We start from the raw sequence: 26,769 nt of genomic DNA, 5'->3' as shown, positions 1-26,769 counted from the left end.
TTTTCTTTTATAAAAGACAAATCGTTTATTGATTCAGTCCTTCCACTTGCAACCTCTTTGGTAACAGTCATAACACTTCCAGACTGGGAGAAGGCAGCATAAAGGCCTAATTCTGACCTCTCACCAGTTTCAGAGCTCAGCGACCCCTGACGTGCCTTGGTGAGAGGCCAAAAGCAGGTTTCAAAGCGTGGCTGAGGACTTAGCCTTTAGAGACACATGAAAACAGACCACTGTGGCTCATCTCACTCGCAGGCGGCTCAGAGAGCAGCCCCAGCACCACCAGGCAGAAGCCGGCTCAGGATGGAGACGTGCTGGGGACTGGCCATCTCAGCCCTGGTGCTGAGGCCGTCTGTGAGCTGTGCCCTTGAAGGCAGCGTTGACGCACCTCTTGGGACCTCCTGGACATGCGCCAACAGGGCCTTCAACGAAACAAGACTTGCATGCTCCTGCGGTAGGCAATGCCTTTCCCCAGCGGCTCCCCTCCGATGGACTAACCTGGCCGTCTCACCCTCCCCTTCATCACACCGTCCCAAAGAGAGTAACTGCTGTACTTGAAGATAAACATATATTGATTACACATGGTCATAAAAAAAAAAAGTAATAATAATAATACATTTCCTAGAACATTACTTAAGACGCTTCCGAAAAGCATCCAAGCTTCCCCTCCCCTCCCCGCCTTCCCCTATCTATACAGAATAAAGTGCTTCATTAAGTTTGTTCACACTAGTAGAGCCACCGATACACTCTTAACTTGGCATGTTTGGGCAACCGATACTGAATGCCGGAAAATAATACAGAGCCAAACATCAGGCATTAGAAACTAGTTTTGAGGCAAGTGCTTGGGGTTTCATTTTTTTCCTTCAAGTTCCATGCTATTGAGGTTGCTCTTATTCATTTGTTTCCTTTTCATTTTCTTCCTTTTTAAGTTCTACCCAACTCCATCATGTTTACGTGTCACTAGGCAGGGCTGTGCGGGGAAGCTGTCTCCGTCCGTGTGAACCAAGGGCGTCTGTCTGTCCATCCTTCCCTCTCGACTTCTGGCAAACCAAGAGTTAAATCAGTGGAGTTGTCTAGCAGCGGATGCTAATCTCTATTGCACTGTCACAGCCGTTTCCACCCGACGTCCATCCATCAACTTCTCAACGCGCTCGGATTATGGCTGTGGTCCGAAGGGCCAGCCGTTCCTCATGGACATTATGAGGCAAACTGGTCTGTGCTACCAGGCTCCTGGGATATATAAAACAAAACCAACCCCCACACGCGACTCCCTCCCTCCCCAGAGTTCAACCAAAGAGGAGAAAGAAAGAGAAAAAAAAAAAAAGGTCGGGGGGTAGCGTGTGGGCAGAGTTGTCAGCTGAATGTTGCTTTGCAGAGTATTCATCGACTGCGTAATGGAAATTAAGCCCCTCTCCACCCTCATGGTCTGTTGAAGAAGGGATGTGAGAGATTAAGGTGCAAGAGCTAAAAAATAAAATAAAATAAAATAAAATATAAAAAGCTTGAAAACAACGGACCCAATTCCCCCGCCTCCCACCCTGTCTAACTCAACAGGTGCCAATGGGGTCTGACCTGCGATGAATCTGGGCCGAGACACCGCTAGAGTGACTCTTTTCAGGTCTTAATATACTAACGAAAAATAGACACCAAGAGACACATAGGGACTGAATAAGGGTGTAGACAAAAGGGTTCAGAGGCCATGTAGGACTCCAGAAGCTGCCCAGGCCTTGGAGTAGGGGAGGGAGCAGCAGGGATCTGGTTCTCCAAAGTGCTGTGTGCATGGTCACATCTCGACGTCTCCAAGCAGCCCTCCGGGCAGGGTCTCAAATACGATTAGACGTGGCTAAAATCGGTCGCTGGGCTTTCTGTGCATGTGGCGAAGCCAAGCCGCTGCGGGATGAGTACCAGCAAGCGCTCCCATCCCACTTCTCCTCTCTGAAGCGATCATGACATCATTAGCCTTGAGGAGGATCTCTCATCTCATGGTGACGTCCAAGGGGGACTGGCCCTTCTGGAGATAGGAAGGGCTGGGGACAGGGAAACCAGTCTCTAGATAAGCAGTACCGAGGCGGTACATGTTGGTGTGGGGATTTACTGCCAAGGGGAGAAAGCCAAGTTTACCAGCCGGGCAAGCTGACAGTCTCATCACAAAATGAAGACTGTACAGGCAAGGTTAGCTTTCCTCGTAGTGCGTGGCTCCTATCTGGTCTCAAAGCCTAGGAGGGCGAGAGGAAAGAAATGCAAGGGAGTCCCATGGGATGGGGTCTGGGAGGCAGCAGAGAAGATGACATGGACAGCTCTACGGAAGCCCTCCAACACCTCTGATGCACGCTCCTCCAAAGTAATCACCTTTCAAGCTGGGTCCTACTCCCTCCAGGAAGCCAACAGCTCCAACAGCTGAGTGCCCAAGTCCCTCACAGGACTGTGTTTCAAAAGGCATTGCACCATCCTGATAAATCCCAGGGCATGCACGGAAGAAGGGCAGCGGAGGAGCATTCGAGACCCATCTGAGAAGGTAAAATATCTCAAAGCAACTCAGTCATCGCTTTCTCCCTTCGCACAAAGCAGATGTGAATGAGCGTGAACTCACTCGTTCAGAGACTGATTGCAACACCGGGGCTCCAGAGGATCCCAGCCAACATGAGGGGCTCATAAGGATGAAAAACAAATTGTTCCTATAAAACGCTAACAACTCAAGAGCAGCCAGCCTTCCAGAGGATGCCAGACATGAGGGGTGCCATTCGGTGCACTAAGCAGGAGTGGACACCAGTCACCTAACCTGTCACTTCAAACACTCACAGGAACAGCCAACAGTCCCATCCTGTTCAGCTTCACACTCCTGTACATCCTCCTTCAGCAAAGCACCTGAGCATGTGGCTAAATTCTCCTGGCTCTTTGGAGATATAACCCTGTGCTATAAACAGTGCCCAAGTGCTTTGCTGACTTGGTCCATGAGATGAAACATCAAGACTTCTTGCAGAGCCAGATGCAGCTCACAGTCCCCAGTGCCCTCATATTGCCTGCGCCTAGACCAAGGTGCAAATGAGAACTGGCTTCTGCAGCCCACTCAGTGACCTCACTCACGGCTTACCTATGCCAACGGCACTGCTCACTGCCTCAGCAGCTACCTGGCCCGTGTCCACGTGCATCGTCTTTGCTTTCCTACCAGTCTCACTGCAGAGCTGGCCCTGGGAGCAATCCATCGGCTGCAAAGCATCTTGGTTGTCACCTCTCTCTGCCTGTGCCCAAGATGCTCTGCAGCTCCTGCAGTGGTCCCAAACTGCCCAGCTCCAAAGGGGACACATCCTTGGGAGGTACTCATGAGGGCAACTGCAGTGACACTAGACAGCTGGGGCGAGACCAATGCATGACATCCTGGCGCAAATCATAGCAGCAAGAGAGCCAGCTTATATAACACAGCACCCAACAAAAAAAAACAGCAAAGTCTTCCTGGACTTTCTTCCCCAGCCAGGGTAGGTGACGGAGACCACAGTTCCTCCACTCCTCCCCTGCCTGCACAAAGCAAGCCTGAATAAGTGAAGTCAAAGACCAGCTCAACTTCACCGTCATTCAGCATATTGGAAGAGGAGCATCCAAATATGATGTGGCCGAGGAGGTGCTAGTCAATGCTGTGGGGCTTCACCGAATCAACCCCAGCACTCTCCCGCGAGGACTGGACAAGCTGGGCTCCTCTGGTCTCCCAAAGGCGCTCGCTGCACCAGAAATATCCCATGTCAGCCAAACCGCAGCTGAGGAGAGCACTGGCTGCCAATGCCACAACCCTGGTGGGGAAGCAAAGCTTGGGAGAGCCGCATGGGCTTTTATGACATGGCAAAAAGTTTGAGGGCAAGATGCTGCTGGGCAAGACCAAAATCCATCTTGCTTCAGCTCTAATCCTTGCAATGAGATCCAGCTTGCAGAGTTCAAAAGAGCGACAACTCCCAGCAAACACCTGGAGTTCGCTCGTCGGTCAGACACTTATTCGAATTGTTAAGGCACTATTCTGGACTGATTCTCCCGAGAAACCTCAGCTTTGCGCAACATCCCACTACTCCGTCCAAGGTTGCTGCGGAGCAACCCACCAACCCGCCCTTCGGTCTCAAAGCCCAATGAGCTCCCCCACGGCAACGCTGCAAACTCCTGAGAGTCCCTAAAAAAACAGATCTCATTGGGATTAGCAGAAAGGGGACACTGGAGCCCGATCCCCTTGGGGCACGCCGGGAATTAAATCACGGCAGGGTGCCAATGCGCCCAGACGCGGCTTGTGAATTCGGCACGCCGCTGGCTTGTGCTTTCGTCTACCAAATCCGCGGAGGGGAGAAACACGTTGCGTGGGGAAGGAAGATGTGCTAAGGAGAGCAGGCCGGCAGGGTTTGGAGAGGGGACACCTGCGCGCTCACCGTTGGCCCAGGGACTCCCCTGCCACAGGGGACTGCGGGTGGCAACTTGTCTTGCACTGGCTCGACGCCATGAGCAAGTAATTCCTCCGCGGGCCATAATTCTCCTAAAGAGCCTGATTGAAAGACCAGCTTTACAGTACGGCGATTCGAGCACCAACTAACTAGATTTCTGCTTCTTATAAATATCGAAGAGCTCGCAGGCATCGGGCTAGCAAGCCGGCACATGCCGCCACTGACCTCTCTGCCTGCTCCAGGACCAGGGTCCTCACCCTGACGCTCCCCTCCGAGCTAGCTCCGGGTGGGAGCCAGCCATGGACGACCCCTCCTGCCTCTGCAGGTCTCAGGGACAGAGACGATCCGTGGGGAGATGCCGGTCACTGCGGCTGGGATGTCCACCTAGCGATGGAGGCTGCAAGGACCGTGCGGCCACCTGAAAGCAGGCCAGAACCCTCGGCCAGATGTTTCCCAACCTGCTTGCCCAGGAAGGACCTCATGCGGGGTGAAAGCTGGGGCTGAGCAACGCCTTTTATCTACACCCTTATGGACAGATGCCGCCTGGCCCCTTCCTCCCCGCTCCTCGGGGGCTTCTCCCCACAGCGCTAGCTCTGGCCCAGAGCTCCCCTCCCCATCAAGAAAGGCAAAAAAAAAAAAATAATAATAATAATAAAAAAAGCCAACCCCAAAACAACCCCGAAACCAGGAGGAAGGGGGACAGAGAGGGCTCCGCGGCGAAGGCGTTTTCCGGAGGGCGGTCCGGTCGGCGCGGCTGCCGCCTAGTTGTTGTTGGCGTTGACCCTGCCGGCGGCGGCGGGGAAGAGGGGAGGCGGCGGCGGTAGGTGAGGAGGAGGAGGGAGGCTCTGTGGGAGGGGATGAAGCAGCGGCAGGGGCAGGGGGTGGGCGTGCGGCGAGGCGCCGGGGGGCAGCTGGGGCGAGCCGGCGGGCGGCTGGGGGGCGGCCAGGCCGCTGTTGGCGGCGTTGGCGGCGGCCGTGTCCGAGGCCAAGGGGTTGCTGACGCGGAAGCACTTCTCCTTGTGCGCCTTGAGCATGTTGGAGAAGCGGAAGCGCTGGCCGCAGACGTCGCAGGGGTAGGGCTTCTCGCCCGTGTGGGTCCGGCGGTGCCGCTTCATGTTGGGGCGGCTGGTGAAGCTCTTGCCGCAGATCTCGCAGATGTAGGGCTTCTCGCCTGCGGCGCGGGGAGGGACACGGGTGAGAAACGCCCACCGCCGCCGCCGCCGGCCCCGTCCCGCCTCCCCCCGCCCCGTCGCTCGCCCCCGAAAGGCAGCCGACGACCCCGGGCCGCCGCCGGCCCCGTCTCCCCGTCCCCGGGGAGCGCTCACCCGTGTGCGTCTTCATGTGCTCGTCGAAGTACTGCTTCATGTTGAAGTCCTTGCCGCACCACTGGCACATGAACTGCTTGTGGCCGATGTGGATGCTCATGTGGGAGCGCAGCTGGTACTTGTACTGGAAGCGCTCGTTGCAGTTCTGCCGGGAGAGCCCCGGCGTCAGCGGCCGGCGCTTGGCCCCAGCCCCGCGCCACGGCGGAGGTCCCCACGGGATAAGCCTTGCTTGTCCCAGCAGCTTCACGCTGCCCTGAGACGAGCTGGCGGGTTTGGATCTCCATCCGACGTACCCACCTCTCTCTCCCCATGTTCTCCCGCTCGGCGTTTCGACTCCCGCCCAGGGATACCGCCGAGTCTACGGGACTTGCCCAGGGCCACACAAGAAGTCAGTGGCACCAGAGGGGCTTGAACATCAACCTGCTCCCTTGCCATCTAGCATCTAAAGCACCTGTCGTCTCCCCTGTCTGCCCCCGGTATCTGCAGCCACCAGCTGGAGCATCGCAAGATTCATTTTTTTCTGAAAAAGCTCAAATACACAGTTTTGGGGGATATATTCCTGACCTCTGTCTTCCTCCAGGCTTTATGGAAGAGCTTAGTCCTTGCTGCATTGGAGCCCATGGCCCCCGATACCATCGGCACCCTGAGCCACCGTTTGGCACCCTGATCGCCCAGCCCCGGCGGTGAGCTGGGGCCAAGGCTCCTCTAAGCGAGGCAGCTGAAGACAAAATCAGGCCTCATACTTGAAGGCTGGGTGGGTTTCGGGTGTGATATGTTGTCCAGTCACTAGAGGGAGGAGCAGATCCTGCTATCAGCAGGTGTCACCCAGAGGGAGCAGTTTCATTATAGGGTTGGTGGGGCCCTCAAGACTGGAAGGGATGTAAAGGTTGGGTGAGAGGGGGAAAACATCCCTACTGCTGCACCAGTAGGGATGCCCCAAAAAGTGGAAGATCTTTCCTAAAATCAGCATTTTTGTCCCCATTTGGAAGGAAGAGCCATGGGAACGGTGGAGAATGCGTCTCCCAGCCCAGCATGCTCCTGCTGCCCCACGGCATGGCCAGCCCAAGCTGCCCTCCGCCAAAAACGTTACCTACCTCACATTTAAATGGCTTTTCCCCAGAGTGCTGGAGCGAATGGACTTTCAGGGACATGCTGCGCTTGAAGGACTTCCCGCACGTCTCGCACGTGAACGGCATGTCCTTGGTATGAGCTGCAAGGAAGCAGAGTGGCGTTACGCCCGCGCTGCCCTCCCCAGGCCTTCGCACCCCTTGCATCCTCCCTGCCTCTCCTTCAAACAACCCCAGACTTGAGACTTCCCCCTTGCCTGCCAGAGACCCTATTTTTGTCCTTTTTGGTGCCATCTGTGGGCAGCAGCCAGCCTGAGAGACTCATCCCAGGCACAACCAACGTTGCCACGTGCTACTGCCGTGCAATTCCCTTCTCAAAGCCCAACACCGCCGAGGGTTAGTCCTCTTTTACAAGGGAAGGATGGTTACATTTCGAACCATCCTTTGATCATTTCTGATGTCTTCCCCCCCCCCCCCCCGGTTAAATAAAATAAATGAGATTCCCCAGTGTCATGCCTGCTCTACAGCAGCAAATTACTCCAAAAACAGCACTGAGGCAATACCAGGCAGACAGACATTCAACATTAAACACCAGGCACCAGAGGGTAAAAAAAAAAAAAAGTCATCTTCCTATTTCAGGGCTCATGTCAAATTTCCAGGCTTCTGCTTTGATGTTAAGAGAATTCACCCAAAAGTAATTCCAGTCCTAAATTCCCAACATGACAGTGATTGAAAAATGCCCTTAATTGCTGAAACGACAAATGAATATCCGTAAAGAGATCCCCTGGCTGTCTGCATTTCCTTATGGGGTGAACCAAACATTAGCAGCCGTGACCCACATAACTGAATGAACGAGAAGCTGCTTATTGCCAGTACAACAGAGCTAGAGGAGCAAAGATGAGTCAAGTTTATCTGTCATCAGATGAGAGGCTTCTTCAGAGGGCAACTAAAGGCACCGAGACCTGAGCTGGTCTCCAGGGGTGCCTGTCTCTCCAGCTGCCAGAGAAGGAGTTGAGGGTGAGCAGGGACCTCAGGTTAGATGAGATGGATCTAGCAATTAGTAAGCAAACGATGATGCTTGTGAAGCAAGCAAACAACGTTTTGCATCGCCGCGGCATGGCTGAGCAGCGGAGCCCAGCGCTGGCGCGTCCCACCGCCCCCCGCACTCACCAACCATGTGTTTCCGCACGTGGGCCATCGTGTAGAACTTCTTCTCGCAGATCTCGCAGGAGAACTTCTTCTCTGCGTAGCCGTGGACAATTTTGTTGTGCTCGTGGAGCGACCAGAGCTTCTTGAACCCCTTCCCGCACGTCACGCACTGCAATGAGAGAGGCGAGTAAGGCAGGGAGGCCGGAGCGGGACGGGAAAAAAATGGGGCCACAGAGGCTGCAGGAGGTGGAAACCAGCTTGCGGCATTTATGATGAGTCCAAGGCACGTCTCCTTTCAGGCCCGGCTGAATGTCGAGGTATTGCCAATATTTTGACTTTGCTGATTTTAAAACATCCAGGTTATTAGTTTTCCTTTTTCTGATAAAAAAGGAGAAAAGTGTGAAAAGGAAGGTCAGTGCAAAACCTAACCTTTTAAACAACTAAAGCTAAGAAACTGAAAATAATAATCAACAACTTTGCTACAGACCTTGTGACCTCAAAAACTTCAAAACCCAACTGTCTCTCCATCAGATGGGAAGGGGGGTGATGTCTTTTCAGGGAAGGATGCAGCCTCTCCAGGAACGGATGTCTAAAACCTGCATAGACAGTAGCTCATGCCCTAGGGCCCTATTCCCAGCTGGGAATTTTGAGCTTTCATACAATTTGGACATTGCATCCAAGAAACCCCTCCATGTGTTAGAAGATGGCTGCAAAGCACAGCAAAACAAGGAGATGCCCAAGCTAGGGTAGAGAGCGCAACTTCCATTTTCCATAGATATTACTGATATTTACTTTAGCAAAAAACAAGTTTCAGCACGTACAAAGTTGCACCTAGAAAGCTGCACTGGAGATTTGCTTCCCTTCCGACCAAGCTAAACATTTCTCTGCAAGGTTTTTTTCCTGGGAAAAGTGGCAACTTGGGCCGCAACTCAGCCCTGAAAAGTGAAGTGCTGCTGGCACCGCGCTTGTCTCCGCAACGCTGAATTTCCCTCCCTCTGGCATATGCCACCTGACAGCTTTTAATCGCGTGCCCATGGGATTACGGTTTCTTACACTGGCTCGCTCCACGTGTCTTTATGGGTGCGAACGGACGCACACAGCACTTTTTTCGCTGTGCTCCTCCACCTTCTCCTCCGGCACGTTTTCAGCCGTTTGCCAGTGTCATGCGTTACGGAGTTGCAGCCTCTCTCCCTCTCTATTGAAATTTAGGTGCTTAAGTGGCAAAATAAGGGTGATGGAGGCATTCCCAACACTCGATTTCTTAATCTTGGAGTGCTTGAATATTAACATGAATAGTCCGCTGAGTTTTATTGTGCCTACGTGGATATTTCTATGGATCTGAACAGTTCTCTCTCTGCTTTAAGAGGTGTCTCAGGACAAACTTAAGACCAGCGTTTGGTATCAAAGACACTTTGAGCATCCTCTGGGCAAAACCCCATGTCCTGGAGCGAGGAGCAGGCAGAAGCTGGCAAAATGCTAATAGGAAACAGTGGGAGCAGAGCTCTGTGCAAAGCAGGCACTGAAAAATGGGGAACTCAACCCAACGCAGACCCACATCCACGTACCCACCAGGCAGCCAGGAGATAAAGCAGAGGAACGGGAATGTCTGGGTTCGGGGGGAACGCTGACATAGAGATGCTCGGCTCGGGGGGACAACCAGCATCCTGCTGTAGCAGGGTACAACCAATGTACAAACGACTGAACAGAAATGGAGGATCCATTAAAAAGAGTGATATATTAAAAAGCTCAGAGTTAAACCAGGTCAATCAGCAAAGTGTATCAAGAGCAACACAAAATCCTGAGGGACTGAATGCTCCGTGGTGAAAGAGGCTATCAAAACAAAGAAAGCAGCATGCAGAAACAGTGAAGTAATATCGAAACGACGGGAAAAGGAAAAAAAGATAAATTCTGGCAAGTTAAGAGGAAAACCACCCTGAAGCAGGCCAAGAACGATTTTGAGAAACTTGATAAAGGCACAAAAAGCAAACGATAAAGCCTTTTTTTCCAGGCAGCAGAAGCAGGAAGCCCACGAAGGAGGCCAGGGGCTGCAGATGGTGGTGGCGCAAATGAAACCTTCAAAGGAAACAAAACCCTGGGGCGAGGTCCCCGTTTTCACGTGGGCAAAACCCTGAAGTGTCGTGGGTGAGATTTTGGGACAAATCTGCAAATGAGAGCCACCAGACCCAAACAGCATTCATGCAAACTTTCCAAAGGAGCCCAAGTAGGGAACAGCTCGGCTCTTCACCGAGACGTGCGCTGGGTAGCTGAAGACTGTGTCGGCACCAGAGGGCAGAAAACCTGACACCAATTTCTCTAAAAAATGGGCTTTAGGGGGGATTTGAGGAAGCACATACCCTTGACGTCCTGGCAAGCTGATGGAAACTCTAAGAAAGAACAAAATTATGATAAAAATGGTTTATTGAGAAAGAGATGGGGGAAGTCTGGTCCTTCAAAGTCCTGCAAAGGCAGCAGCACCACATTGGCTCTCCAAAAATACTCAGCACTGTCTCTCCCCAAAGGCTCTTAAACCACATAGCCATGGGGTAAGAGGGAAAAGTCCTTCCACGGATAAATATCTCCTTAAAAACAAACCATAAAGGCTGCCCATTGCAGGTATAATCCCAAAAGAGAAATGCCGTTTCCTCTACTGTCCAGCTGTAATTCCACGCTATACTGATAAAGACGTTCAATACCATCAGAGCAAGCAAAGTGCATCTGGCTTCTACTGCTAAAATAAAAAAAGCATGACTAAAGGAAAGTTAATGAACCACGTTCTCCGGGGAGGGAGGTCACCACGGAGGCAGCTGCAGTTCGCCGCATTCGGCAACGCCTGGGAAAAGTGGGCACACGCAGAGAGCTCCCGACTTCAGAAAGGATTCGGGGAAACCCGGAAAAGTACAGAGAAGCGGGATGACGATGAGCAGAGATTTGCAACGGCTTCTGGAGGAAACATGAACATATCCATCCGGATCTGGAAAAGTGCTGACCAAGGGGATGGGTGGCAGATGGGTATAAAATCGTGAGCGCAAGGAAGCAGCTCTCCAAAGGGCCGTCCTTTGGTATTACGAGACCTGGGGGCATTACAAGCTGGAAAAAGTCACAACGAAACATTTACTTGACACGACGTGCGCTCAACCCATAGAAGTCCTTGCCGCAGCGAGCAGACGGGAGCCACTCCTGGAAGAAATATCTCCCAGCACCTCCGAAACACGAAGGCAACCTGCATCTCCGAGCAGCAGCGACGTTAGAGGAGCGCATGGGACGTGGCTCCCTTTTGCAGTGCCGATGCCACCCCCGGCTACAGCTGATGCTCAGGGTCACCGTGCCTTGAACGAAATCGCTCCCACCTCTGCATTTCCTGCACATCTGCCGCCACGATTGCTGACTTCATTATCCATTAAATTCGGGTCATACGGGGTCAAGAGCTCCAACTGCACTGTTGCTTCATCGACGAGGGCTACAAGATCAGAGCTGGGTTCATTTAAAACTAGATGCCTTGGCTGCTGCAAGGGTCATGTGTGAAGTTCTCCAGGAGGTTATTATTATTTTTATTAGCAGTGACAGTGTCATGCAAAAGAGTCCAGCAGGGATTAGAAGATTAGCTGGAGGATTTTGAAGGAATGCACCGTTTTGCTGTTCCCCCAGGATGCCTGTAGCGTGCCCAGGGAAGCAGAGAATAAATCAAACTTTTCCTGGCTCCCGACCGCTTTGGGTCACCTGCAGTGCCACAGTGCAACGGCATGCCAACAAATTCCTTGCCGTGGAAAAAAACCTAAAGCCTGTCTGGTCCAGAAAGGTTGCGCTGCTTTAACCGACTTGCTTGGAAAGTCCAGATCTGGATCTAATTAAAGTGTTAGGTAGAGGTCACACCTAGCCTGAGCTAAGCAAGGATTTCCAAGCGCGTTCGCCTCATTTGGAAATTAGCTAACGCGCAAGCGAAAGGGAATAAAAGGCAGATTAAAACCATTTTAACCCATGTCAGCAAGTCTTCAAATTAAGCTAAATGGGTTCAGGACTGGGTAAAAATGGCTGGAGCGTGTCTCCATTAGGAGCTTGCAGTGTTTTATCCGGATTGCCTGAAAAATGACTCCTAAACCATTACAGCTTCTCTAGCCTTGACAGCGCTGCGCTTCTGTCCCGTGACAGCGTTGCAGCTCCGCAACCACCACCCACGTAGCCTGGCTCCATTCCCTGCCATCAGCCCCCCAAATCCGGGTCACGCGCAAAACAAGGTCACCTCCACCCCTCCGCGTCCATCCAAAATAACCTCGCCATCGCGCTAGGCTCTACAGCCCCAAAGAAGGCCACGGGCACTATTTGGGCTTTGGGGTCCCCCACCATGGGTGGGTGGGGGGCCTGGGCTGGGATGTCCCCAGGGGCTGTCTCACCTGGATGTTCTTCTCGCAGTCAGTCTGGTGGTGCAGGAGCAACTCGCTCTCGAGCAGGAAGCGCTTCCCGCATTTGTCGCAGATCTGCATGCGGCTGTGCGTCACGTTCATGTGCTTCTCCAGGTACCAGCGGTTGTTGAAGACCCGGGGGCACTTCTTGCACGGGTAGTGCTGTTTCTCCTCCAGCTTCACCTTCTGGCCCAACCCGTCCTGCTCCTTCTTCCTCTTCCTCCCTCGCTGGCCTTCCTCTTCCTCCTCCTCGTCTTCTTCCACCTTGGCCATCTCCTGGGACCTGGTGGCCATGGCAGATTTGGTGGCTTTCGATGCTCGGCTGGCTCTGCGGGGCTGCCCACTCTTTTCCCTTTTCACCTCTGATGCATCTTCATCATCATCTTCCTCTTCCTCTTCTTCCGTTGTCTCCTCTAGGTCTTCCTCCTCGCTGTGCTCTTCCTCCTCCTCCTCCCCCACCTCCGCATCCTCCTCCTCTTCCTCCTCCTCCTCCCCTTCCTCGTTCTCCTCTTCCCCATCCTCCTCGGTGTCGCGCCCATCGCCATCGGGCCGCCCCATGACCGTGGCGGCCGCGGCAGCAGCCTCGCTGGCGGCTGGCTTCCCCTCCATCCCTTTGGAGACGTTGAGGGTCTGGTTGTTGAGGTTCACCTCCACAATGATCTGCTCCCTGTTGTACGAGCCCTGGCTGTCCAGGTCCTCCTCGGACTCCTCGCCCTCCATCTTACAGACGGCGGCCGGACCGCCGTCCTTCTCCTCCTTGTAGTACTGCTTGGCCGGCACAGCAGGGAGCGTCCCACCACCTGCCCCGTCCTCCACACGCACCGAGTAGGGGTCGTTGCCTTCCCGGGCGTAGATCTTGGGGTGTGGGGCATCCACCTCTTGCTTGATCTCGCAGTAGTAGGGCGGGGGGACGGCATTGGCACAGCCCTCGGGAGGCAGGGCCATGTCGCTGGCCATGGCCAAGCTCAGGGATCGGGTGTCGAGGAGGTCCTGGCAGGAGGAGGCGATGTTGTTCATCTGCAGCACGGCGGCCGCGTTCAGCACGTCCTGCACATTGCAGGAGTTGACCAGCAGCTTGGAGGTGTAGATGAAGTTGAGGATCTGCTGGAGGCCTTGCGAGGTCAGGGCCTCCAGCGACAGCTCCACGCGCTGCAGCTGCTTGTTCTGGGTGAAGAGGGAGTGGAAGAACTGGCTGTAGGCAGCGAGGACCCCCTTGTGCGCCGGGAAGATGCTCTTCTGCTGCACCAGCACGATGTCCACGTCGCACAGGTCCGGCTGAAAGAGGCGCTGCTCATTCAGTCTGTCCATCAAACACGTGAAGTGGAGGGCTACATCCTCCACCAGGGAGTACTCGGCCGAAGGGTAGTCAGTTGTCTTTTCAACTATCAGCTGCAGGGAGAAAAGAAATAAAGCAGTTCAGAACGGCTCCTCTCCCACGAAAACACCCGTCCCGCCTTCCCTTCTCCGCACAGCCCAGCTCAGAGACCAGGTACACCAGAGACCAGTCAGCCTAGTGGTCGGAGAACCCCACTGAGAAACTCCAACCACCTTCTTGAGTCCAGCCAACAAGGGGAGAGAAAACTCAACACACGGACAGGCAGGAGTGACACAGGGACTTGCCTACGTCCCTGCTGGAAGCCTGTTGTCCCTTCCAGGGACAGCAAGAGGAATTGCAGGCTAACTCCACCACAGAAGCCGTTTGCTAAAGTGGCCAAGGCCTGAGGACACACACGGGGGTGTTTTATGGGAAAGCAGATCCCCATTCCCCCTCGGGACGGAGAGGGGGATGCCAGCCCCACATCACCATGGACACTGAGCAACAAACACACATGGCAGCAACTTGTCCTTGGCCTCAGATAGAGCTGGGAAGGCTTGGAGCAATCACTCAAACCCCAGATGTGAGACGCTGGCAAAATACACACAGAGAAGACGACACCAAAGTAAGCGAGAGGCATCTCTGGGGTGCAAGAGAGGGATTTTGGAAGCGGCTGAGAGCTTTCGTCTGTCACTTGTGCAACGCAGCCGGCACGACCTGCGTTTGCTGCCACGCTCTCCTACCGCAGCTCCACTGCAAAGTGGCACAGCAGCAACGCAAGACACCAGCCATAACGTGACACTGGGAAATCAATACAGATACCGGTTACAACTCACACTTGGCTGCCGAAGACCCCAAGCAAGAAAGGGCTAAAAGGTGCACAGGAGACGGTAGCTGGAAGATGAGGGATCGGACCAGCAGGCTCCCCCCAAACCAAGGGTAGCTCCTAAACTGGCCAAGGAAAAGCTTTAGCTACCTGGGGCTGCCACCATTTTCCTCTTTGAGGACCTCTCTGCCACCTTAAGCTGCTTCCATTTGGCTGGGTGGCCTCAGGGAGGTGGTGGAAATCCAAGATGAGGCCTTAGAAACAGGCTGAGCCCTTCCTCTCAGGCCATGACCAGCGATGGGGAAGCCACCCCCTCCCAACCCCGACACGTGCTCGCCAATGGGGTTGTCCCAGGGCTGGTTAACAACGGACAGACAAGGTGCAGCCCTTACCGACCCTCCTGGCAGGGCTGCTGCCGAGGAGGCCCCCGAGCCCAGCGGGATCAGTGGGGCAGGAGAGAGCCTGAGAAAGACCAGAAGCTCCGCTGATGGGCAGCTCACTGCCCTGGCACTGTCTCCAGTGGCTGGTGGTACATGCTATGGACCAGCCACCTCCAGAGCACTCCTGTCCTCTCCCCCGTTGCTTCCCAGCTGTATCCACGGCCAAGAGTCTCTGCGCCACCCTGTCCCACCTCACAGCCAACGTTGCTGAAGGACGGCGTACTGCCGACTCCCCTGGACACATATCTCAAGCTTGGGAGGGTGATGGGGCACTTCCAAAAAATAACAGACCCGTGCCAGACCCAAAAACCTGCGACATTGCTGGGGACGTCTGCCTGTGCCGAGCACCTGGAGAGGTGCCCCGGAGCTGATGGCTCCCCCCGGCTCCGACGGGGCCATCGCAGCCCAACGGGTCTGTCCCATGCATCCCCACCATGCATCCCCGTGGCTCGGCTAAAATTAGGATTTTAGGCATTCTCCCACCCTCACACCAGCTCCTGCAGCTGCCCAGTAGGTCAGATCAGGTTGCTGATCCGGCTGGAAACTACCACTATTTTCCATCCAGGCTAGTTTTCAGCCAGGCTGGTCCCTGGCATGGGCAAGGTGGGAAGGAGGCTGGAGCAAGCGGCAGGTACGCCGGGCAGCCCCTTGGGCACCTGCCCAAATTTAAGACCCCCAATCTCGAAACCACCCCCTGTTTCTGGGATCCTCCATCTCTCTCCACTTCCTACAACTTGGCTGGATGCCCAAATGTAAACGGGAGGATTTGGGGCTGCCCATCTGCTCCGGCGCAGCTCTCTTTCTCCAGAAAAAACGAGCCGCGTCGGTGAGCGTCTGCGCACGACCGCATCCGCGCGGCTAGCCAAATCCGGCCCTGCAACGAGCCCTGCGCCACCAGGGCAGCCGAAAACCTCCCTGCTTCTACAACATAATTATATTATCCTATACAATTATATAGGATTCTGCACGAGACCCCCCCAGGAAGCACGGCAGCCTCACGCCACCCGATAACACCGCGGTGCTGTCGGACGCTGGCCCGGCCACGGCACGGCACCTCCTGCCACTCGCTTCAACGCCTCCGTGCCCCCGTTCCGGCGTCACCGAGCCGAAACCCAGGCTGGGAAACGCTGCAAGCCGTCAATACCTCCCAAGCTGCGTTTAATTCAGCGTTTTCCAGGGCGCTGACCCCTCCGGGACTGCGTTAATGCACAATTTCCACCGTTACTGGAGGACGCGACCACGGCTGCAGCGGCAGATTGGTGGCAGAGGGGTCCCAGCTGCCCGGCCAGGGATTTCTACTGCACCTCCTGGTCAAAAGGAATTTTGCATCTGGCTTTTTTTTTCTTTTTACCAGGGAAAAAAATGGCAGTTTTCAATCGATGTGCAAAGATGCATTTTGCTTGTCCTTTTCCCTTTTTTAAGGCAAAGGCCAAAGCGCGAAAAAATTGTACAAATACTAAGAAGGATGCTTTCTGTTTTGCCAACCAACCCCCTCCAAAAAAAAGCTCTCCTCCCTGCTAAAAATTTGGGGGATACTTTTTTCCCCCCCATTTTCACTGCTGGTCTGCAACCCACCAATGCCCCGTGCCCTCAGAGCGGCGGATTTCGGGAGCTTTGCTCGGTTTGGCCCCTAGAGCTGCTGGCGAGTGCAACTTCCCCCAGCAAGGTCCCTGCATCTTCCCATGCTGCAAAAAAAAAGTTTTTTTATATATATATATAATATATATATATTTATATATATTTTTTTTGACCAAAGGCAGCCTCAAGCTGCATGGGGAGGAGGAGGATGCTGAAGAAAAGCCTGCGGGATGACAGCCAGCCCTTGCTCTCGTACACAGAGCACTGCGATACCAGCAGGCCCCCTCCAAAAGCACCGGGTCCCGGATTCCCCTTCACTCCCGGGAATCTCAGCTCCTCTCCGAAGTGTCTTTTCTAACCCCCGTGACTGCGAGCGCGGGAAAAACGGGTGCGGGGAAAGGGGGAATCGAGGCTGCTCCCCACCACGCGCACGGCGTCCCGCTTTCCACGCTGCCCGGACCCCGGTGCCAAATCGCGCCGAGACCTCCTAGCGCCGCCGAGCGATGGTTTATTATTATTATTGTTATTTTCTGCATCAGCCGCTCGGCCCGGGCTCAGGAAGGAGGAGCGCTTCGCTTCGGGCGGCTCAGCGCCCCGGCCCCACCGCCGGGCTGCCAGGCGCCTCCGATCGGTCCCAGGGCCGGCGCGTGCCTTGGCCGCGTCCCGCCGGTGACTTCAGCCCGCGCTCGGCGGCGGGTGGGCGCCGCTCTTTATTGCTATCGGATGCTCTCGGCGTCCCCCCCCCCGCCTCCGGCACCGACCCGGCGCGCTGGGCTCCTCCGCCGAGCCCGTCCCGCCGGAGGAGCCGGCGGCGGCGGCGCCGAGAGCGGGGAAGCAGCGAGGGGGTTAAGCGGCGTTATTAAAGACATCTGCCCGGGCGCCGCCGCCAGCCAGCCGGCCGGCGTTACGAAAGGGGCTGGCGGAAAGGGCGACGCGATGCGTGGCAGCGCCGCGGCGCAGAGCCCCCCCGGGGCCGCCCGAGCCCCCCGGCCACGGGCAAAACGCGGCGCAGCCCCCCCCTCCCCAAAATAAAACCACCCCGCGCATCCACCCCGAGGGCGACGGCGACGGCGGATTGCATTCGCTCGAGCAGACCGGCGCTTTCCTTCCGCCCGTGCCGATTTGGTGCTTTTTTTTTTTCCTTTTTTATGCGCGAGAAAGAAAGAAAAACAACAGCAAAAAAAAAAAAAACCCTCAAATTCAGCCAAAGCTACGAATATTTCGCCGCGTTTTCGGGCAGGCTGTTGCAAGGGCTCGGGGGAGCTGCGGTTTTGCTCGCCTCCCCCGTCTCCGTCGAGGCGGACACGGCCCCGCGCGGCGGCACGGCTCCCGCGGGAAACCGGGGCAGCTCTTCCGCACGCGGCTCCCCCCCGACCCCCAGGTTGCTCATGTTTGCTCCAAAGCAGAGAGGCGCCCGTGGGAATAAAAGTAACGGTCGGCTCCGGTTAAAGGCGACGAGATCGCGCCGAGCCGGATCGTTTCTTCCCGAGCCCGGCACTTTTTCCCCACTGATTTTTCCAGCAGCAATAGGTCCTGCAGCCCGTTTGCCGTGTTTCCAGCTTCCCTCTCACTCGAATGAAGGTGCAAAACCGCAGTCGGGTTCGAAACCTCGCAGCGAGGCAAAATAATCCTCGGGGAGGAGACGGGTGGAAACGAAGCTCCTCGCTAGCGCGTGGCCCGCTGCGGCTTCAGGACTGGTACCAAGCCCCAGAGTTGGGTTGCGACGGCCCAAGCGGGGAAAGAAAACCCGGGAAAAAAATCCCAGGGCAGCCTCTCCGATGCCACGGGCAGCAAAGGTTCAGGTCTCACCTCCGTGAAAACCGGCACGCCGCGCTTGGAGCGATCGCCCTGTCGCCACGGATCGGAGCATCGCGCCGCGGCAGGGCTCTCGCTTCGAAAATTTTTGGGAAAAAAACACGTTGTCCCGCTCTGGCTTTCCTGCAATCCCCGGCAAATCCGCGTAGACACCCCCGGCGCAGGCGGGGAGCCCCTCACCGAGGTGGCCGGCCCGGCCGAGCGCTGCCACAATCACTGCCGCTCACTGCCAAGCCGGATTCCCGCAGGTGCCGAGGGCGCTGGCGCTCCCAGGGGAAGCCCGGGAACGGCGGGGAGCGCGCCAAAGCCAGGGCCGGCGCGGCGGCGATTCCTGCGCACCGCGGCTGCTGAGCTTGCTTTTTCGTTACCGCTTTTTTCCCTTTTTTTTTTTTTTGGCACCATCCCAGATTTTCCTTCGCTCGCCTTCAAAGCCCGGGAAATCCCGCGGCCGGAGAGCAAAGCCCTGCGGCGAGGGTCTGCAAGCGAGATGCCAAGGGCTCACGCGGGAAAAACCCTTCTCCGCGGTGGAAACAGCTCCGCGGCAGCCTGGGAAAAGGTAACGTCCTCCCGGCAGGGCTGCGTCCCCGGCGGGAGCCTCCCGCTCCAGGCAGGGAAGAGAAGCACCGGGGTTGATGCGGAGCTAACGCACCCACTGGGCAGAGGGAAAAAAAAATCACCTTTCGCCTTAAAATGTGGCGCAGCCCACGTGGGCGCGGGATCCTCCGCCGCGCTCACCCACGGCGGCACGAGGACGGAAACCCGTTTCTCCCGCGAAAACCAGCGATCTGCTTCGCCGTAGCGAAACGGCGAGCGCCGGCTCGAAGCGCCGACTTGCACTAAGCGAACGCGTAGGGATAAGCGACTCCACGCAATACCTCGATTTGCTCATTTAAAAAAAAAAACAAACAAACCCAAATCGTCGCATCTTCGATTTGAACGAAACCTGCGCTCGAGCGGGAGAGCGCGCCGCCGAGCCGCTCCTTAGCGCCGCCGGCAGGTTTTCGCGCTCAAACCGCGCTCTCGGCCGGAAGGGTTCAAGCGCCAAGAAGGCGCCGTCGCTAAAACGCTCCGAGACGCGTCGATTCCCGCTGATTCCCGGCACCCGGGAAAAGCCCGAGAGCCGCCCCCGGAGAAGCCGGAGGGGGGGGGTTTCCCCTCGCGCCGGGATCCTCCCCGGGGAGGACGCGCTCGTCGGGCCGCTTGCCGTGCGAAGGAGAGAAGAAATAAATAAATAAGTGAAACGAAATGTTGTTTTCATTTAATCAGGGGAGGGCCGTCAGGAAAAACAAGCAGGAAGGGCAAACAATAGCTCGGAGGAGACGCCGCCTGGAAACGCGCCGGGGAGCCGCGCGCCGGCAGCGCCCGCGACGTCAGCCCGTCGGCTCTGGCTCCAGCCCCCGCGCTGAAGCGCCGCCGGCATCGTTTGCAACCTGCGCGACGCTCGCTCCCCAAAAAACAAACCCGGCCCGGCGATGCCGAGCGGGAGCGAGGGGCGCCGGCACGCTGCAAAGCCGCCTCCTGCACCCGCTCTTCACCCCGCGTCTCGGGGACTCCAAACCTCGGCCCAAGCTGCCGCTCCTCCTCCTCCCATGTCTCCTTCGCGCCAAGAGAAGCCCCGTGGGTCCACGCGCGCCCAAGTGCATCTCCACCCACGGGAGGTCATCGCCACCCACGGGAACACGCAAGCCGCTGCGGGAGAAGCATCCAAGCGCTTTGCTCCGATCGGTTGGGTCGCAGGCGAGAAGGTTGCCACGCTGTAGGACGTCTCGGCCGCGCTCCCCGAGAGCTACGTGCCACCCACAGCCCAGGCCGACGGAGCAACACCACCGCCGAGCTCCTTTAAGATGCACCAACCCTTCCTCCCATGACCGTTGGCAGCGGCAGGGCCATGGCTGGATGAACCACGGCCCGTTTTGGGCAGCGCACTTCAAGAACGAAGGACCATCCAGGACCTTTCAGGACCTTTCAAGAAAGAGGACCACGTGCAGAGCAAATGGAGGAGAACAAGTCAGAGATGCTGCAAAGGTGACCCGAAAGCACTGGAGTTTCGGGTCTAGAGAAGAAGAGGTTGAAGACATGCCAAAAGCAGCTTTAGGTACATAACGGCAACGGGCAGGAAGGAGGAGACACCAGGAGCCAGGTCCATCACTGCCCGGCCACACACACCTCCGGGATGCTCCTGGACGAGTGGACCTGTGGATGCTCCTGGACAAGTGGAGCGCAGGCAGCGACCTGTGTCCGAGGGTACCAAAGCCACCGGTCGGGGCGACCTGTCCTTCACCCACCCGTCCTCTTGGAGGGAGCAGGGCAGGCCGGGAAGCCCCCGGGGAGAGCAAAGTGACCTTTCCAGCCGCAAAAGGGTGACTTTTTGGCAACGAAGATGACAAAGGTGGCAGCAGCCCGGGCAACCGTCCCTGAGCCTAGAGGAGGCATCTGGCGGGGGCTGCAGCAGAGGACACGTCCTTGGGGACATCTGCAGGGCGGAGGCAATGCCACAGCTTCTCCCCCCGGCGCTGAAGGTGGAAAACGGAGGCAAAACCCTCTCCGTGCGTCGGCCCCCCCTCACCCCGGCCGGAGCGAAACACGCGGCGAGCGGAGCGAGGGAGGAACCGAGGACAAAACCCAGCGCTAACCTCCCTGGCCGGGCTGCGGGCCAGGCGCCGGCGCCAGGGGCCGGTCCCACACCGCGGTGGCCAGCGCGCGCCGCTCGCTCGGCAGCTGGTCCCGGGGGCTGCTGGAAGCGGCCGGCACCTCCCTCCGGCGGCCGGCCCGGCCCCGGCAAGGGGGGCACAGAGGGGACGGCACAAGGCCGGTCCCAAAGACAGCAGGTCCCGTGGATTCCCGCGACGCAGGAGCCCACCAGCCCCCAGGCCAGGAGATACCTCCCGGCCAAGGGTGCAAACCTCCCCCTGGCTCTTCTAGGCCCCAGGAGGGCTAATCTGGTCCCAGCGTGGTCTAAACCAACCCTTTCGTCCAGAAGTCTTTTTTTTTGTACCAGAACCAGGCTGGGTGGACATCCCAGCTCTAGCTGTGATGTCCAGCAGCAGGGAGGACCCCAACATCTCCATCACGCGCGCCTTCCCCACGGGAAGCACCGCTTGCAGGGTCTGCCACCGCGTCGGTGGCTGATACAACCACCGCAGGGCCAAAACGAGCAGGGAGCACTAAAAAGAACATGGAGATGCCCACGGCAGAGGTCAGGGGTGCACCACCTGCGGAGAGGAGGGTGCAAGCACGACACTTTGGGGGAAGAAGGCTGCAGGGTCTCCCCGTGGTCAGCGCAGCGACTGGCCCCGCAGACAAGTCCCAAGGGATGTCCTCGGGACCACAGCAGGGACGTCCCCCACCACCAGTCTAGCCAGGAGAGCCCAGTGTCTACGGACCTCTCCACGTAATGGGGAGAAACAGCCAGAAATCATGGAAAACCGCCAACACGAACGCAGCTTTAACCAGTGCACGAAGCCTCCCCCCGGGCTTTGCTGAATTTGGATGGTGCAGCAAGGCAACATCCCCAACCCTTGGTGCTCCGGCCAGCGTGGCCACAGTCCGGTTGACCACGCAGGGCTGGCACAGCCCCACAAAGCCTCACCAGCTGCTTTTGGCCACGGGATCTTTCATTGCTAGCCACAAGCAGGACGGGGTAGATCCCAAGGAGAGAGCGGGGCTTCCCAGAGGAGCACCTTGGAGAACCCGAACGCCAGCTGAGGAGCACACGAGCACGCCAGCGTTTGGACTTCCCCAAGCAGCGATTTCACAGCATCCACCCACCTACCAAGCAAGGTTGTTAAAAACATCAGAACTGGCCATCTCCTCGGATCCATCACACCACGGGGTCACTGGAAGCAGCGGGTATGTCACGCACCAAAGCGTCTCACCTAAGAAGGGCAGGACTTTCCGACACCATCATGGCATCTCCAGGCCCCTGATTTAGCCACCACCGTGTCCCCCACGGACAGCCCGTCAAGCCAGGTCTGCTGCATCTCCCTTGGGCTTAGGTGTACCCATGGTCACAACAGCTACAAGAGGTGCTGAGAGCCCCCCAAAATCAACTTTCTCTTCCCCTTTTCCTCAGGTGGGATTAACTGCTAGAGCTTGGGGAGGGAATGATGGGCCAAGACCTTTCCAGCAAGCAGAAGACAGCTCAATGGATGGCCATCGCCCATCATTTCTCATCACCTCCAGTGGGAAGAGGGACTTGCTGAGTGGATGTGAAGGACGTCTATGGGGTTGTCCCTCACCACTGGGCTTGCTAACGTGGCCCCAACCCGAGCGAGACCCTCGGGAGCAGCGAAGGAGTCCATCACGCGCCGCGGCCCGGCACATGGTCCCCAGCAAGGAGGGGGAGAAAAGAAGAAAAAGACGGGACAAAGCAGGACAGTGGAGGAAGGGGGAGAGGACTCGGCGAGGTCTAACGCATCCCTGGCGAGCGGTTTGGCTTTGGGGCTCGGCGTTGCCTCCTAGGCACGTCGTGTGCCGTCCCCGCGCGGGTCGCCCGCCTCTGCTCCCCGAGGGGAACGGGGAGCCGTTGCTTTCAAGCCGCTGCTCATCGCCGGCTTCGCGGTTGGGGACGGTTGGCGTTATTCAACCCGTTTCCAAAGGAAAGTTCAAAACCCAGCCGCTGCTTCCATTTCGACACCTCCAAGGTTTGTCCAAACCCAACTCTGATTAGACCCAGGAGGCAGCGACTGCTGAGATCTGCTCTCCAGCGGCTAAAAATACATCATTTACTAACCCGGCTCCAGACCACAAAATTGCTAGGGCGGTAAAGGTTCAGCGTGGCGGTTCCCAGGCCCCTGGACACACCGTTCGTGCCCGCGCGCTTTGCCCGGCCTGGGCGGACGCTGCAGGACTTTCAGGTCCAGCGCAGGAGTCTCTCCACCCCAGCACCGTTTATCAGCACGGATTTCACCCTCGGCCAACGCTTTCAAGGGGACCGACTCACCCGTATCAGCGCTGACGCTCGCTCTGCATCGCCTCCGCCACTGCTCTCGGACGGCGCTTGTCCTTGAAGCAGTGACCCTAGAGACATTTCCCATTTCCCGCTGCCCGGATCCTGAAACTGGCCTCATCCATGACTTCCTACCTGCCTGCACACGTCAGGTTTCCCTCCTAAAGGGGTCTTTAGGAAGCACCGTCCCTGCTCCCTCCAGCCCATCCATCTTCCCTGCCCAACAGTTTAATATTTCCATAAACGTGCACTAAACCAGCCTATTTTTATCACGACCGCCCAGCAAATTCAGCAGCCAGGAGAGACAGACTTTAAATCGGACGGGAGCCCCTTGCTCCGTACCGGCTCACTGCAGGCAACCGCAAAAGGCACGGAATAACCATAAAACAAGCCAATTTACTGGAATTAGTTACTCTGCCCATCACATCTGCACCGCCACGGCCCGTCTTTCGCCCTGTCCTCTTGCCAACTCTTGCTGCGGCAAAAGCCGGGGCTTCCCAGACACGGCACCTCCTTGTCTCACAGCTTGGCGCGGACAACCTCCATCCCACCTGCAGTGGGGGAGCATCTGCTCTTCGTCTCCTTCCCCCTCCTCGGTCGGAGCCAGGCAGATGAAAAGGCGGGATAACGAGCCGGAGGGGCACTCGCGGTGCCTAGACTTGGCACTCAGGTCCTCACACCAAGAGCTCGGCAAGCTCTGGAGAAGCCAGATGTTAGACAGCTGTGGAACCACGTGGCCGCAGCCTGGCCGGGCAGCTGTCCCACCGCTGCTCCTCGCTTGACCGGACCGTTCTCCTCCACCAAAGCCCCCTCCTCGCCCCAGCACCCTTCCCGGGGGCCGGGGAGCATCGTCCTTTTGGTTGCACGCCTGGTGGGACCACGAAAGGCTCCCTGGAGCTCCAGGAGGCCACCTGGCCCTTTCTGAAAACCCTGCCTCCTGCTCCGAAACCCACCCAAGTTCTCCCGGCTCGGAGATGACCGCTCCTCCAGCGCCCGTGGCGGCTCCCAACACTCCTCGCAGGCGACTCCTTCCCATGGGGAACGGAGCTAACCTGCCAGACCCGAAGCTCATCCGGCGCCCGCGGGATCAGGAGCTCCGGGGGAGGCGTTTAAGTTGCAAAGAGCAACGCCGCGCGGGGCGTCCCCTCTTTTTTGGGGGCCATGCGGGATGCAACGGCGGGTGCAAAACTTCGGCTCCGGCCGAGAGCGGTTTGGCGCGGCATCCCCATCCTTGCTGGGGGCGAGGGGGGAAAAAAACAACCAAAAAAAAGGTTAAACGCAGCAGCTCCAGAGCGCTGGTAGCTTTATCCTCCAGCGAGAGAGAGGAGGGAGGGGGGAAAGCCGCATCCACGCCTTCGGGAAGCGGATGTCTCACCTACTCATCTTTCCCGATGCCGGCGTCGGCCTTACGATATTCGCACGTGCCGTAATTCCTGGCCGGGAGAATAAAGACAAGCGGGAACCCCCAAAATGAAGGGAAATGGAAGATTGCAACGAAACAGCCCCCCTTGCCCCAAGGCTGCCGGGTTACTTTTCGGCTGCCTCGGCTGGGCCTCCGCAACTGCATTTCGCCCGGCCGAAAAGCCGAGCCATTTGCCCAACAAACTCCAAAATCGAAGCGTTTGAGCTGAATCGTTTGCACCGAGGGAAAGCGCACTTCGGGTCCAGGGATATTAAGGGAAAAAATTTTTTAAAAAGCGCATAAATCCTTATTATCGTTTCAAGAATTTCTTTCCCCGTAAAATATATTTCCCTCCGTCCCTTGCTAGTCTGGGGCACGGAGGAAGCGCTTTCGCCGCCCGCCTTTCTCCCTGGGGCCACCCCGCGCCCTCCCCGGCTCCACAAGCAAGCGGGACCCAAGCGCCCCGCTCCGGGAGGTTGCATCCCCCCTCCGGCAGCGAAGCAGCCGAACGGGACCCGATTTCGGCAGCCCGCAGAGGGCAAAGAGGGATTTAAAGAGCCCCGAGGGGCGGCCGCGGCCCGGCACCCCTCTTACTCCCAAACCTAGCGCTTTCCCCTCCGTTTCCCGAAAAGCCACCCGGCTCACGCGCCCCTGCCCGCCTCCGCTTCCCCCGAATCCTCAGCCGCGGCGCGGTTTCCAGCCGGGAAAATTGGCTTTTCCGCCGGCGGGCGCGAGGCCTGCCAGCGAAAGCCGAGCCCGAAAGCCGGGGGGGGCCGGCAGCCGAAACAGCCCGGCGCCCCGTTTGCAGAGCTCCACCGCGGCGGCGCTGCCACTCCACCAGGGCTTTTTATATATACGTATATACACATACACACATATATATATATGTGTGCATGGCCCAAAGCCCCCGCGGGAGGCGTCGGAGCCCTTGGCCCGGGCGAGGGCACGGCGAGGGCAGCAGGAATCAGCGCAAGGCAGGAGGCATCCGGGAAACGCGTCGGCCCGGCGAGGAAGCGGCCGCCCCGAGACCCCGCTCGCCCCTCACCGCGGCCTCGACCCCCCCTTTACCGGGGCGCCCAAACTTTCCCGGGCGGCCCTCGCCCCGGGGCGGCCCGTGCTGCCGCCCCCCTGCCCGAGCGGGGCAGCCCCCCCCCCCCGGCCGCGGGGGAGCCCGGTGACCCCCCCGGGCCCAACCCCCCCGGGCACAAAAGGGGCCTGTGCGTGGATTTTTTTTTTTTTTTTTTTTTTTTGCAATTTTTGCAAAACGCTCCATCTTTGCGTGGGGTGGGCGCACCCACACAGCCCCCCCCCCTCCCGACGCCCCCCCCCCCCCACCACCACCACACACCACATTTTTTGCAACGAAAAGCCCCGGCCCGTGGCATGCAGGCACTGCTTGCACCCCGCTCCCCCCCCCCCGCCCCGCGCCCCACGCGGGACCCCCGCCGCCCCCCCCCCCCCCACGCCGCGGCGCGCGCCCCCGCGCGAGGATGCAGCACGGCCGCGAGCTCGCCCATGCAGCCGCCTCCCCCACCGCCACCTCCGCCGCCCTTGCAAGGGTTGGGGCAAGTTTCGGAGGCCTTTGCAAAGTCAGCAAAGCCCCGGGAGCGCGAGAAAGCCCGTGGGGGGGGGGGGAGGGGGGGGAAAAAGGAAGGGGGAGAAAAATAATAAGGAAGGGGGGGGGGAAAGGAGGGGGTTGCAAGCTCTACCATTTTGATGCAAAGGTCTCCGCGCAAAGGAGTCCCGGTCCTCCTCCGCTTGCCTGGGGTTTTTGCTCTCCATGAAAAAAAAAGAAATGTTGGGTTGGGTGGTTTGCTGGGTTGGTTGCTCTTTTTTTTTTTTTTTTGGCTTTTTTTTTTTTGCTGGCTTTTCGCTTCTTTTTTTTTTTTTTTTTTTGCCTTTTCGGAGAGGGGGGTGGTGGGGGGGGGGGAGGAGATTACCGCGCCGCCGCCGCCGCCGCCAGCTCTGCTTGCATCCCCCTGCCCCTCTTTTCCTTTTTCTTTTTTTCTTTCCTTTTCTTATTTTTTTTTGGATGGGGTGGCTTTTTTTTTTGCTTTTTTTTTTTTGGTCTTTTTTTTTTTTTTTCCTCCTTTCTTCC

General features: G+C 57.4%; 1 protein-coding gene across 2 annotated transcripts; it reads right to left on the bottom strand.

The window, feature by feature from the left end:
- ZBTB47 (zinc finger and BTB domain containing 47) lies at positions 1-26,526 on the bottom strand. 2 transcript variants are annotated; one of them, XM_067292018.1, is made up of 6 exons: positions 26,381-26,526; positions 12,339-13,736; positions 7,972-8,119; positions 6,829-6,944; positions 5,735-5,879; positions 457-5,580 (listed from the first exon to the last, which is right to left on the bottom strand). In XM_067292018.1, exons 1-6 carry the CDS (start codon positions 26,381-26,383, stop codon positions 5,171-5,173), a joined length of 2,220 nt encoding a protein of 739 aa, XP_067148119.1. In that variant the 5' UTR covers positions 26,384-26,526; the 3' UTR covers positions 457-5,170. The 2 variants fall into 2 exon arrangements, with proteins under 2 accessions (XP_067148121.1, XP_067148119.1); XM_067292020.1 differs by lacking the exon at positions 5,735-5,879 and having other exon boundaries at positions 1-545.
- Between the last annotated feature and the right edge of the window lie 243 nt (positions 26,527-26,769).

Source organism: Apteryx mantelli, chromosome 2 (assembly GCF_036417845.1).
Source record: "Apteryx mantelli isolate bAptMan1 chromosome 2, bAptMan1.hap1, whole genome shotgun sequence".
Classification (NCBI taxonomy): domain Eukaryota; kingdom Metazoa; phylum Chordata; class Aves; order Apterygiformes; family Apterygidae; genus Apteryx; species Apteryx mantelli.
This window is presented reverse-complemented; position numbering and strand designations above follow the sequence as displayed.

Bases quoted from the DNA above. Each gene is read 5' to 3' on its own strand.
- ZBTB47 (XM_067292018.1), bottom strand. The intron at 6,945-7,971 runs GTGAGTGCGGGG...GCTTCCTTGCAG, and splicing joins CGTGCGGAAACACATGGTTG to CTCATACCAAGGACATGCCG. The intron at 5,880-6,828 runs GTAGGTAACGTT...CTCTCCCGGCAG, and splicing joins AAAAGCCATTTAAATGTGAG to AACTGCAACGAGCGCTTCCA.